The following is a 13093-nucleotide window of genomic DNA, read 5'->3' on the forward strand; positions in this document are numbered from 1 at the left end:
CAACAAGAAACCGCTGGAACTGAGTATTTTCCCAATAGTTCTGTGTAGCCTACTTGAGGCGTTTTTGTTAGTTTTACTGTCTGTTATCAATTGCCTCATTAATAAGGTGTGAAAAGCTGCGTGGATTAGCCTGTGAAGTATCAATGCAACATTGTTAAAAGTTTTAAAGCTTCAGAGGAACAAAAAGCATGCATGCAGTTGCATTTGGCAGTTCAGTTACAAGGAAACTAAACTCATCTCATATCTAATGCTTGGTGTAATTAAAAAAAAATAAAAAAGTTTTGATATTCTGATCATATTTAAATGCATATATATGCTCTTAAGATAAAACCCCAAAGAAGAAAAACAAGATTTCTTTCTTTCCTTTTTTTTTTGCATGACATAATAGGCAACTTTAACTGTATTCTAAAATTTATTTTAAGTTTGTTTTTGGCCACATCTTGCCTCGCCTTGCTACATTACCTCTACATTCATTTCTCTGCCACCTTGAAGCGGAATTGTTCAAGGGAGGGGGAGACCGAGAGAGAGAGAGAGAACCGGTTGGACAGGTAAGACGCAGAGGCCGGACTGGGTCGGGTTTGTTGTCACCGTTATATTCAGACGCATGCGCACTGTTACATGTTTCCTCATGAAATGTGTACCTGCGCTCTAATGAGCCACTGAAATTCGCTTTGTAGTGCGTCGGTTGAGCAGGTAATACTATTTACCTGCCACAAACATCAACTCCCACCTTGACAAAGACACCTAGCTGTGTCTTAACCTACCGGACTGAGTGAATTACCGCGCAAGACTTCGTGAATTGAGAGTATAGCGGAAGACGGCGGAAGGTGTAAGCAGAAGCGGGTGAACGTAGCTCCACGGAAACCTGTACAGGTACAAAAAGTTTGCGTCAAGAGCTGTGCGTATAGAGCGAAGAACTCGGCTTTGCTTTCCCAAACCGAGGAAAGGGCAATTGAACACACCATCTGAGAAGGACTTTACACTTATTTTGGAGCAGTTTTTCCAAAAGTAGGTCGGTGTTTAAAAGCCTGCCGTTTAATTTGGAGAGATAGCGGGGAAGGACCTCGGGAATAGACCATCATGCCACGAGCTTTCCTAGTGAAGAAAACGGGCAATTCACCCGGCAAGAGAAACTGGAGCAATCTACCAGATCATGAACGCGGAGACATTTATATTCCAGGTGAGACGATACAGAAGTAAACACTTTTTAGCTCACAATCTGGATAACGGTACGGATGCATCCAATGGCACATTCAGTAACACAACTCCGTTCTCAAGAAGCCAAGCGATGTTTAAGTAACACACCTTAGTAACATCTTATTTGTGCATTTTGTTTTTACTTTTTCATTTATTTATTTATTTTACTTATGGTGTGTTTTGCGTATGTTGCTTTCATAGTAGCCTAGGCTATATTAAAAGGTGCATGCAAATCGCTACCTAAATTTGACAATGTCTTTGAGAGTGATTGAACTAAAAATGCTCTTATAAAATGATTCTGTGGGTAAGAGGGCCGTTATTGCTCCTTTAGTTGACCTTCAGACCCAACTGTCTTCCTTATAACATGAAACTCATTGCAACACAGTGCCAGTGGCCTAAACGTTTAGTGCTCTGAAATTAAAGCTCTTTTATTCTATAAAATAAAGTAAAAATAAAAAATAAAAGAGAGAAAATTTTCTCTTTTATTTTCGTTTGAAAGTTGATGTTTAGATTAGACTAGTCACTGTAATCATTTTTTGGATAACATATTGGGTGATTTTTATTTAGGCTACTTGTATTACAACCAAGTCACTGATAGCTGCCTCATTTTTAACAGTGTTTAACTAGGAGCCCCTTCTTCGATTTCTACATGGATCATCATATTACGAGCATAGTGAGATATTCTGAATTGTTATTTTTCATGCATTATTTTTATTTTCATTTTTAAAAATCACTATTAACAGTTAAAGACGAAATGTGTGTAGGCCAGTAGAAATTTGTCATTTTTAAAATAATTCATTGAGATGTCTTTTTGTGTTCGTCAGCTTTCTTTTTAAATGGAAAGTTTAATCCATTTGCATAACAGCCCATTCATAAACTGAACCAACTTGAAACAGAGACATTTGTAGCATTGATTCATGCAGGTATGTCTGGAGGTTGTTGTACCTGTTCCATTCGTTACAATAACGATCTCTGAGTTGTTTAATTAGACTCATAAATCGGGTTTAATCGTTGATTAAATTCATTCTGATATTCTTCTTGCAACAATCCTGACATTAAAGTCTAATCTTGCTTACTTTTTCTCTTCTTTCTTTCTTTCTTTCTTTCTTTCTTTCTTTCTTTCTTTCTTTCTAATCAGTGCAGCATCCGTTTTAACGCACCGTGGTCCTTTAGTTTGTCGCCCGTGATATGGTTTGGGTTAATGTTTACAACGGTGAAGGAAATAACGGGCTTCGCCGCGCTGTCTCCCTTTTTTCCCGCTACACCCTTAGCAAACACACACACACACACACACAACACAGCGAGTGTACCTTTCACCTCACTTTTCGATATCAGCTGAACAAACTCGGAGCACAGGCATTGTTATAGCTATATTTATCGACTTTGCCTACCCCCATTTTATGGTGTTTTAACCCATTCGTTAACTCAGTTTCGTTCTTTTGAATTGTTTAATTCTACTTCGTCTTGCATGTTACACTAATGCATACTGAAATCGACTTTGAAGCTTTAATAACAATACAATTATTTTATAATTTGAAAAAGTAGGCTAGTAATAATTTGGAAAATGTACATTCATTAAAACTTGCTTTGACTGATTGGATTATTGGACTTTACATTGCATATTAATATAAGAAATGTGTTTGTAATAGTTGAAGCATTTAATTAAAATGTTTTTTTTTTTCACTTATTAAAAATAATATATCAAAATTGAATAGAAATGAATCTGTTTGTGCTATTTAAGATCAAATCTGTTCTGTTGTCGTTGATCTTCATGTTATTGTTTGTGGTGTGACTGTCTGTGAAGGGAGGGGTTGGCAAACATCAGGCCAAAGGCAAAAGAAACAATCACTGCCATGTACTGTTTTAATTTGAAGTTATGTTAAAAAGTGAACAAAAAAAAGCAACAAAAAAAAAGATAATAAAATAAATATTATATTTATAAATCACACAGACATTCTGGTCTCATCAGCATTGAAACTACTAAGCTGTCTTTTGGTTTCTTCATGACAAGAAACCAACTAACTCTACAAGTGTAAACTTGGATAATATGGTCGCTATGAAATATAGATCGTTGCATGTTACCGTTAGGCACTGCACACATCAGATATTTGCATTATAATTTGCAACCCAGTCGATTGTGCCACACCAGAATCAACAGATTCATTGTTCAGGCTACTAGTATTAGTGTTTTTGATCATCTGAAATCCCCATGCAACCAATGTTGTCTCTGTGACCTAATAATCTCTTCAGTAGATGTGTAGAGTATGATCCAACAACCTCTTAGGAAAGAACATGATAGTTTAGTGGCAAACATTTGCAGATTATCCATCTGATGTATTGTGTTGCGTGGAGGTTTGTATAAAGGGAGCTCGAGCCTGTGCCTCTAGCTCAGCTGGTCTGACTGGTAAAGCAGTAACAGGAGTGGTTTAACTTTAGCCCGGCACAATACACTCACAAACTCATGCGCACCAGCCAACCCACCCACTCACTCTTGCATTCTCACACACCTGGCCCAGAGGCACAACTGTCCCCCTTAGCCTCGAGAGCTACATACACACCCAGTTTCTGATTGTCTAGAAATCACATCCTTCATCTTCAGCTATGTAGGATGTAATCCACACTTGTTAACAAAGTCAAGATGTTATACTGGAAAGATTTGAACATCTTGCGGCTGTCATCATTTGTCTTCTTTACACAATACCTGGGCCAGATATGCAAAGCAAATATTGTGGTAACACGGTGAAATGCATTTTTTTTGCATTCAGTTTGTACTTCTAAAATCTGATGCTAATGTCGCCTTTATTTTTCCTCAAGTCTCCATGTCGCCCATCGCACTTCGTGAGGAAACCGAAGCCAGTCCGGCAGAGGTGGCGCTGTGCCTGTCCACTCGCAAGGACCACAGCATGTACACAACCAACCAGATGTACACCAATGACCCCGGTGCTGTGGTTCCTGCGGCTGAGCTCCCATCATGCACCGCTCTAGGCCAGAGTCCAGAGACCGAGCACATCCGAAGCACACACAACAATACGTACGTGCGCACTAAAATAAAGGTGAGGCTTCTGGAATATGTTTACTTTTACTATGTTGATCTAAGATCTAGTTACTGCGGCAATAAGCTCATATTCAGCTGCGGAGCCATTGTGCCACCGTTGGACATAATTGATTTGCGATCTGCTTGTGTGTGTGGGTTATACTCATATCACTTTACTAGTCTGAATGTTTACACTACCACTAATTTAGTCTGTGTTTGTTATCTTGCTGCAGGTTACCACAGGTGAGCTTCCCAAAGAGGTTCCACCTATTGTTCCCAGTCTAACTACAAGTCCACCTGCTTCTATAGCGACACCTTGCTCCCCTCCTGCCGCTAAGTCCCCTTCGGTGCAGTCGAGTGGCGGGACTTATGTTTGCCAGGTGTGTCAAAAGGTTTTCCAGTTCCAGCGCATGCTAAACAGACACCTGAAATGTCACTGCGAGCAGAAGAGACACCTGTGCGACTTTTGCGGAAAGGGCTTTAACGACACCTTCGATCTCAAGAGGCACGTCCGCACACACACGGGTAAGAGCTTCATCTGTTTGTGATCAAATGGAAGTAGCCACAAATTACTAGTTGCTGACTGGATTTTGAGATATGGATGTGTTGGAGGGGCGCGATTTAATAATTTTTACTGGAAAACAAATCTTTTTTTAATATATAGATAGACTGAAAGGTCAAAAACGCTTAGAATAAATAAGATTTGTAAATATGTTTTGAAAAAAGACCAAAGCTGCATTGATTTGATTAAAAATACAGTACAATCGGTAATATTGTGAAATATTATTACAATTAAAAATAGCTGTTTTCTATTTGTATATTTTTTAAAATATAATTTATTCTTGTGATTCTTTGTGAAACAGAAAGGTTCTTAAGATGTTAAAGGTTCTTTATGGAACCATTTAGACAAAAGAGGTTCTTCTGTGGCATCGTGAAGCACCTTTATTTTTAAGAGTATTGAGCAACAAAACAGCATGTTACTTTAAAAAAAATTTTTTTTTTTGTAAACTATTTGAATACTCTTTTTGTTATTAAAAGAAAACGTGCTTTGTTATACCAACATGCAAAAACTCTTCATCTTTTTCAAACAAGAATATTCTTCTGTTCCTCCTGTAGGTGTTCGTCCGTACAAGTGCAATCTCTGCGAAAAGGCCTTCACTCAGCGCTGCTCTCTGGAGTCCCACATGAAGAAGATTCATGGTGTCACGCAGCAGTACGCTTACAAGGAGCGCCGCAACAAGTTGTACGTCTGTGAAGAGTGCGGCCATACAGCTTCTACCCAGGATGCATTGCTGCGCCACCTCCACACTGAACATCCAAACAGTGTCCTCCTGCGGGCCAAGGGGGCACGGAGACAGTCACCGATGATGAACGCTACCATAGATGACTCCTCCCAACCTGGTTCCCCTCTCTCTCATAACAGCGATGACACTGTAGAGTCCGGAGGGAGGTAGAGAAAGGGATGTTTCCAAAAAAAAAATTTTTTTAATGTATATATAAAGGGATGTGATTTAATGTGCATTCTGATTGTTTCATTCAGAAAACAGACATGAGGGAAGAGGGAATTTAAAAAGGGAAAGTGAAGTCATGCAGAATGCTGTTTTAATGCCAGTACGCTGAGATTCAGTTTACACTTTTGCTGCAGAATCAAGCTGTACATTTTCTCTGAAAAACACAAAAGCAAATGATGACATCTACAGCATAAGTATGCACTACTTCAGTTTACATATTATTATTATTATTATTATTATTATTAAAATAGATGAAACACAACTCAGGAGAAATACACAATTCAATGTGACATTAAATAGTTCGATTTTTACTGTGTGGGACAGTGATTTTATGTAGCAATGTTTCAACACTAAAATGAACTCTGTAACAACTGATAGTTACATATCAGCAGTCCCTGATGTTTAAAAAAGGGATTTAGAAAGTAAATACATTTTGTGTTGTTGTATTACTACTGTATGTAATATATACTTGCATAAATTCATCATAAAAAGATTTATATTTATCCTGGTGTTTTATTTTCCTGGGTATGTTTTTTGCTAGATTTATACATTTACTTCCACATGTAACAACCTTTAATGATTGTAATACTTGTGTTTTGGGGTTACTATTATTATTTGTACTTTTCATATTCAAAAGCATCATATAGCCTATGTTATACCATTTTACTTTCTTGTCACTGTTAGATAAATGAAGCTGGCTCTTTGGCAATCTATAACAACACACTTACACAATAAATGTGTTTTTGTTGATGGTTTCAAAAGAAATGGGATTCATTCTCTTGTATTATTTCACCAACGTATTATCAGAAACAGTTACTTACTTAGAACTTAATTATTAATTTTATAAAGTATGTCTTATGCATGATTGCATGCATGCAAACAGTTATAGAGGCAGATTAGACCAATAAAGCATTTTAGAATTTGCATGCAAGAGAGAATGAATAAGAGACAGCAGGAGAAAAAGAGTTTCAGTGGGTGGATGTTGGCGGATTCCAGATCCTTGTTTGGTCTTGTTTCTGGAATTCAGTGTCTGTTTCATTGTGGGGCCATCAGGCATTAACGGCTCAAAAGTGCCTATCCCTTTAAAACCGTTATTTTCAACAGCACTAACACATTCTGTACCACCCTTTCAAACTGTAACACTTCAAGAATTCCTGGTTTAAAACAAACATAACTGAAGTGAGATTAAATGTGTTAATTAATCGAGCCTAAGTTGGGGAACTAACTACTAGTTCTATATTACTGCAAAACATTAATCTAAACATCATCCAACCATATTGTGTTTAGTTCTCATGCATTCTCATGCAAAATGTCATGTTTCACAACATTTTGAGCTAAAATATGCACCATCAACCCCTTGAGCGGCGATACTTGTGTAGGCCTATCCTTAACGGAAATGACGTAACTACAATACTTTACAAAACACAGGTGGGGAACCGGTGGGCAGCTAAACTAAAGGTAAACATGGCATCCAAAACCCCGCAGATAATTTAATAGTAATAATTTACATGCATTTTTAAAAACGATCACTCTAGGATCTAGTGTGTAATCTGAATTTTATCACGTCGGTTGCAAGGAAATAACCAAACGAGCAAATGCATAGCCTATGGATAATAAGGATTATTAAGTTGCATTACAAATATATATATGCAACATGAATATATTTTACTTTTTAGGATGTAAGTTGCATGTTCGATGCAATTATGGCAACGGATCAGGTCGGATGCACCTTATACCTTTATGCCCAAACCCTCTTTTGCAGCGGTTACAAGATATGCGTGATAGCGCCAAAGAGAAAAGCTTGAAAATCCAGAGGATGGGCAATTGTGTTGGATTTAGGTTTAAATATTGAATTTAACGGATTGCAAACACGAACAAAATCCCATTTGTGACTCATTAAACTTAGCGGATGCAATGTTGGGCATAAACTCTTAAAAAAAAAAAAAAAAAAAAAAAAAAAATTGGACGAGCGGATGCAGAAGCATAATCGGGAAAACTGTGAAGGACTTCAGTGTAGTCCAGACGTTGATTATATCTGAAATGCCAATTATCCACACCCTTTATCTTAATCTGTCAGTGTTTCATGTTTACAGTCTTCTGTTTTATTCCTGAAAGGTTCTGATGCTATAAGCAACTTCTTTTCTAAAGCAACTTCTTGCCATAAGGAGCAGCATGGCTTCCATCAAACAGATGAAGGAACCTTCAGGAAACTTTTGTGAACGTACAGTTGGTTTAAAAAAAGAAATGAGTTGCGATTACTTGCTTGAGTTAATATTAGAAAACAAATGACTCGTTTTGCAGAAGCAAACCCAAAGAGAAGTGAGAAAGGAGAAGGGAACTATGAAAAAGAGAGAATATATGAAACAGAAGAGGTCTGGGGGTGTACTACTCACTTTGTATAGACACACACACACAAGTAAAACAAGCATTTATTTTCTTCTTACTTTCCACATATATATAGGCACCACTAATGCACTCTATAAAATGTAAGTGTATTATTTATTTCTAGATGCCTGGCAGTAAAGGTTTTATGTTTAGGAGCGTTCCTGTAGCTCAATTGGTAGAGCTCTGCGTTATCAAGCGCAAGGTTGGGGGTTAGATCCCCAAACACATGATAGGTAAAATTGATAGCCAGAATGCACTGTAAGTCGCTTTGGATAGAAGCGTCTGCTAAATGCATAAATTTAAATTTAACTGCAAACTGAGGCACAACTCTTGTGTGATAACTCCTTCACACAGGTAAGGCAAGCAAAAACACACAACACACAAAAGACTTGCTGAACTGCCCACTATAAACGCTGCTCATACCCTAACTATGCTGATTTCCTCTACACAGCCTGATCTTGTTAGCAAACACTGCATGGTCATCAGTTTGCAAACTCATTAATAAGGTTCTTCTGGTGAAGACGCACAATCCTGCCAAGTGAGATATATAAACTGCAATCACTGCCTTGGATTTCTACTTTAGTTCAGTTACTCTTCACCTTTCTCTGTTTTATTTCAGGTATTCATTGACTGATCAGGGTCTGGCTTTAGCCGAGACGCTGGATTCAGAAGAGAATGGGATGGCTAAAGAATATGTGGAGCAAATGAGTGAAGAAGAGGACATTTGGGATGGACCAGAGGTTGTAGACCTGATTTTAGAGGAGGAGGAGGAAGAGAAAGAGAGTAGATGAGTAGACGCAGGTTGTCTTTTGCATAAGTGCAATGACGTGTCTAAAATCATTTGCATGTTGGGAGGGTATGGAGAAGCACCATTGTGGCATATTAACTGTATCAACTTTCATCCACCCATAGGTCTAGAAAGTCTTCAGAAAGGCCTGCCCCAGCTCTTTCTGTAAATCAGGTCAGAGGTCAAGTCTCTGAATCAGACGCCACAGGAAAAGAGACGGTGAGAACACAATGGGTTGGCATCTTCCACCTGGCTCTTATGACATTGTGTTGTGTGCAGACTTCATCGAAACAGCATTATGATATTTACAGATTATATGTGTGCTACAATTCTACTTTTAATAATAATATAAATTCATTTAAAATTCTTCTAATGCATATTATTTAATAGAACTGAAAATAGTTTGTAGAACCTTATTATTCAGTTGTATTTTGAACTCAACAGGGGAAGCAGTGGTCGCAAACAAGAATTGGTTAAGGAATTACAAAGGAATGGTGTGAGCAATGATGTCAGGAAACTGAATGTGGGAGACTTCCTTTGAGTGGCACGTGAGAAAGTGACACCTGTTCCTCGTAAGTCAACTAGCAATTTTTTCGTTTTCCTGAGATGTTAGACTAGTTACTAACCAGCAGATGGCAGTGTTGCTCTTAAATTAGTGTTATTTATTTTAAATCAGTTTACCTGGGACAAATTTGTAAGTTGTTTGAGACAATATTGAAAGGCCCTTCTATCTCAGCTGTTATGTACTTCTGTTACAATAAAAGCAAATAAACGGTGCTAATGAAGAATTGTCATTATTTGTATTACTTTTTTTGCCACTAGATGACAAAAAAAAAAAAAAAAAAATCTAAAATAGTTTATCCCAAAAAATTTAAATTAGCTAAATATTTACTCATCCTCAGGCCATCCAAGATGAGTTTGTTTCTTCATTGGAATAAATTTGATTTTTTTGTGATTTTTATATCAGCTGTTTGGACTCTCATTCTGACGGCACCCATTCACTACAGAGGATCCATTGGGGTGCAAGAGATGTAATGGTTAAACTATTACTTTAAATATTTTTAAGACTTATTGGCACCCACTGGAAGATTGCAGAGGCCTCATAGTTTAGAACCAGTTTTAATAGATTAAATCCATTAAGATTATTATTTTTTTAATTATAAAGGTTCCACATGTACAAATTCCAAACAAAAACTGTCTTCGTTCAGTGCAGCTGCGTCCACCTGTGGGAAAAGAGCTGGTGCTTGAATACATAATTGAGAGGAAGAGGATGGATTATCTCTGTGGAAGCATCATAGATTGACGCTTTTAGAGAGCAGAAGGTTTGAACCATGACACACACACACACACACACACACACACACAAAAAGTTGTGAAAATAAACCTTGAATACCATTTTTCATTTGTTTTGTTTTTTTCAATTTACTGCTTTCTCATTATAATAAAAATATTTGTGATTTATTATGTTTACAGTTTATTTTCTTCTGTTGCATTCTCATCCTTAGTTTCGACTGAAGAGGTGTGGTCTGCGTAAGCCAATTTATCTAGCTTATCTCAGTACACCTGAGAGCACATTACAACAGGCTATAGTCAATACACGGGTATAAAGCAGGCCATAAAGACCATCATGCAATAGTTTGTGTAAATCACACGTTCCCTATTATACTCTAGTATTTCCTAATTTATGTCAGGATTTGTTTGTGCTTTATTTGAGTTGAGACTATCTGGCTTTCATTAATCCTCAGAATTGCACATTATTCTGTCACTCCAGAGAACTGGAGGGTGATGGAGAAGATAAGCGAGAGCAAATGGCAAACCTGTCCTGTTCTCTCATGGCCTTCACAGAATTAAACTCTGGGGCTATTAAGAACAAGGTAATGTCAACAAATCAGTGAACATTTTAGAAAGTTGGTTTGCACTGATATATAAATAATGCCCAAAATGATTTTGCTGATAACATGATAATAATTAATGCTCATGTAAAATCTGTACTAAAATCAAAATAAAACATTAAAACCGAAAACTGGGATTGTGATGCGAAAGTGAATTTAGACATCACAATGTTATATTGTACATTATGGTTGGATATTTGTTTTGGATATTCAAGTGTCTTAAAAACAGCCTTTCTTGAAATAGTGCTATTAAAGAATTATGTTTTTTTTAATACTTAAAGAGATGCCGCTAGATGACAGAAAAAATAATCTAAAAGTGGGTTAAATAACTATATATATATATATATATATATATATATATATATATGTGTGTGTGTGTGTGTGTGTGTGTGTGTATTAGTGCTGTCAAATGATCACATCCAAAATAAGGTATTGCACACATAAGTGTGTGTAGTATGTATATTTATTATGCATATTTAAATACACAGACATACAGTATATATATATATATATATATATATATATATATATATATGTTTAATATATAATCATAACATATTTTACTAAATAGATAAATGCTTGTGTGTGTATCGATACGTAATAAATATACACACTACACGTACACATTATGTGAGCAAAAACTTTTATTTTGGATGTGAGTAATTGCGATTAATCGTTTGACAGCACTATAATATTATTTATAATATAGCTATTATGAATTTTTCTGCTGGTGACCTTTGCTGGGCTGATATATATCATGCTTTCCTGTGAAAAAATGTTTATTTTTCCCCATTAATCCTACTTTTATTTCTAATCAAGATCTCTGACTCATACAAACAGTGGGGAAGTATTTGCACGACAGTTTATGCAGATCAGTGGAGTCTCTGGTGATAAAGCATCCGCTGTTCTTGAACACTACAGCACAGTCAGCAGGTGTGACTCACTCTCCACTTTTGCAGAAACATTCACTCATTAAAACTAATTTACATTCCACTATCACAGACACACACTCATTAAACCACTCATTTATATTCTACTATCCCTACATTAACTCACTGTATGAAATTAAAATTACTGTATTTCATAAAAATTGCTGGGTAACATAAATGAATAACAACATGTCAAGTTCATGTAATTTTACCTCTTTGGTCACCCAATCATTTGGAAAAGGCTATTGGCTTTTTTTTTTTTTTTTTTGGTCATTTATTATTTCTCTAGTTTATTAAAAGCGAATCAGTGCTCCAATGAAACTGATAAAGATAAACTTCTTTCATCCATCAAAAATGGTAAACTCAAAAGGTTTGTTTTGTTTGTGCGGATTTGTTTTTACTCTGTCTAGATATCTCCATGTATGTATGTATTTGAGTATGTGTTTAAATTACATGTAATGGCTTTGCTTGCTCATGTGCTAAGAATAGCTATATAAAAATAAAAATAAAAATATGAAGAAAATATAAAGAAATCTATATTTTTATATTTTTAAAGGATGCAATAAATTAATCAAGTGACTGTAAAGACCTACATTTTATTTTAAATCATTGTTGCTTTTTTGAACTTTCTATTCATCAGTGAATCTTTAAAAGAATGTATTGTGATTTCCAAAAAAATATTAAACTTTATTCAACAGTGATAGCAACAAGAAATATTGAGAATCAAAACAGCATATTAAAATGATTCCTAAGAGTAATGATGCAAAAAAATCAGCTTTGCATCACAGGAATAAATTACATTTTAAAGTTAATTTAATGTGACCCTGGACCACAAAATAAGTCTTAAGTCCCTGGGGTATATTTTTAGCAATAGCCAAAAAAAAAAAAAACATATATGGGTCAAAAGTATAGATTTTTCTTTCATACCAAAATTACACAATATATTTTTTTTATATAAACTAAATGCATTCCTTGTTTAGCCTTAATGACTTCAATTAATAATTTAGATATTTTTTATTTTTGTAATATAAATGTAATCTATATTTGTAATATTTTGTAATATATATATATATATATATATATATATATTTGTTATTGCAGGAATACTGGACCTGCATTGAGCCACACTATATATCAGCTCTACTGTACACATGTACAAATGTGTTGTTGCACTTCAGTTTAATCATTGCATTTTCATTTTCATTCTGTGCATTTGTTGACTCTCAAATGATGTCTATAGCAATAAAGATATAAATTACAGTTATTCTATCTTGCCTCTGGAGTATTGCAGTTCAATTATATGCTTCAAAACAAAACCTGTAAACTTGCTGTGCCTTAGCGTTAATCATTAAAGCATA

General features: G+C 35.8%; 1 protein-coding gene and 1 pseudogene across 1 annotated transcript; both read left to right on the forward strand.

Annotated features, from left to right (window-relative positions):
- Positions 1-558: 558 nt before the first annotated feature.
- Positions 559-6507, forward strand: LOC113105607 (putative transcription factor Ovo-like 1). The gene is made up of 4 exons (XM_026266773.1): positions 559-1180; positions 4012-4250; positions 4465-4756; positions 5348-6507. The coding sequence occupies exons 1-4, from the start codon at positions 1081-1083 to the stop codon at positions 5683-5685; spliced, it is 969 nt and encodes a 322-aa protein (XP_026122558.1). The 5' UTR covers positions 559-1080; the 3' UTR covers positions 5686-6507.
- Positions 6508-8570: 2063 nt separating this feature from the next.
- On the forward strand, positions 8571-13017 carry LOC113105366 (crossover junction endonuclease MUS81-like; annotated as a pseudogene).
- Positions 13018-13093: the final 76 nt, after the last annotated feature.

Source organism: Carassius auratus, chromosome 7 (assembly GCF_003368295.1).
Source record: "Carassius auratus strain Wakin chromosome 7, ASM336829v1, whole genome shotgun sequence".
Classification (NCBI taxonomy): domain Eukaryota; kingdom Metazoa; phylum Chordata; class Actinopteri; order Cypriniformes; family Cyprinidae; genus Carassius; species Carassius auratus.

Excerpts from the sequence above, each read along its gene's own strand:
- LOC113105607 (XM_026266773.1), top strand. The coding sequence starts at position 1,081 with ATGCCACGAGCTTTCCTAGTGAAGAAAACGGGCAATTCACCCGGCAAG. Across the intron at positions 1,181-4,011 it reads CGGAGACATTTATATTCCAG|TCTCCATGTCGCCCATCGCA; the intron begins GTGAGACGATAC and ends TTTTTCCTCAAG. Across the intron at positions 4,757-5,347 it reads GCACGTCCGCACACACACGG|GTGTTCGTCCGTACAAGTGC; the intron begins GTAAGAGCTTCA and ends TTCCTCCTGTAG.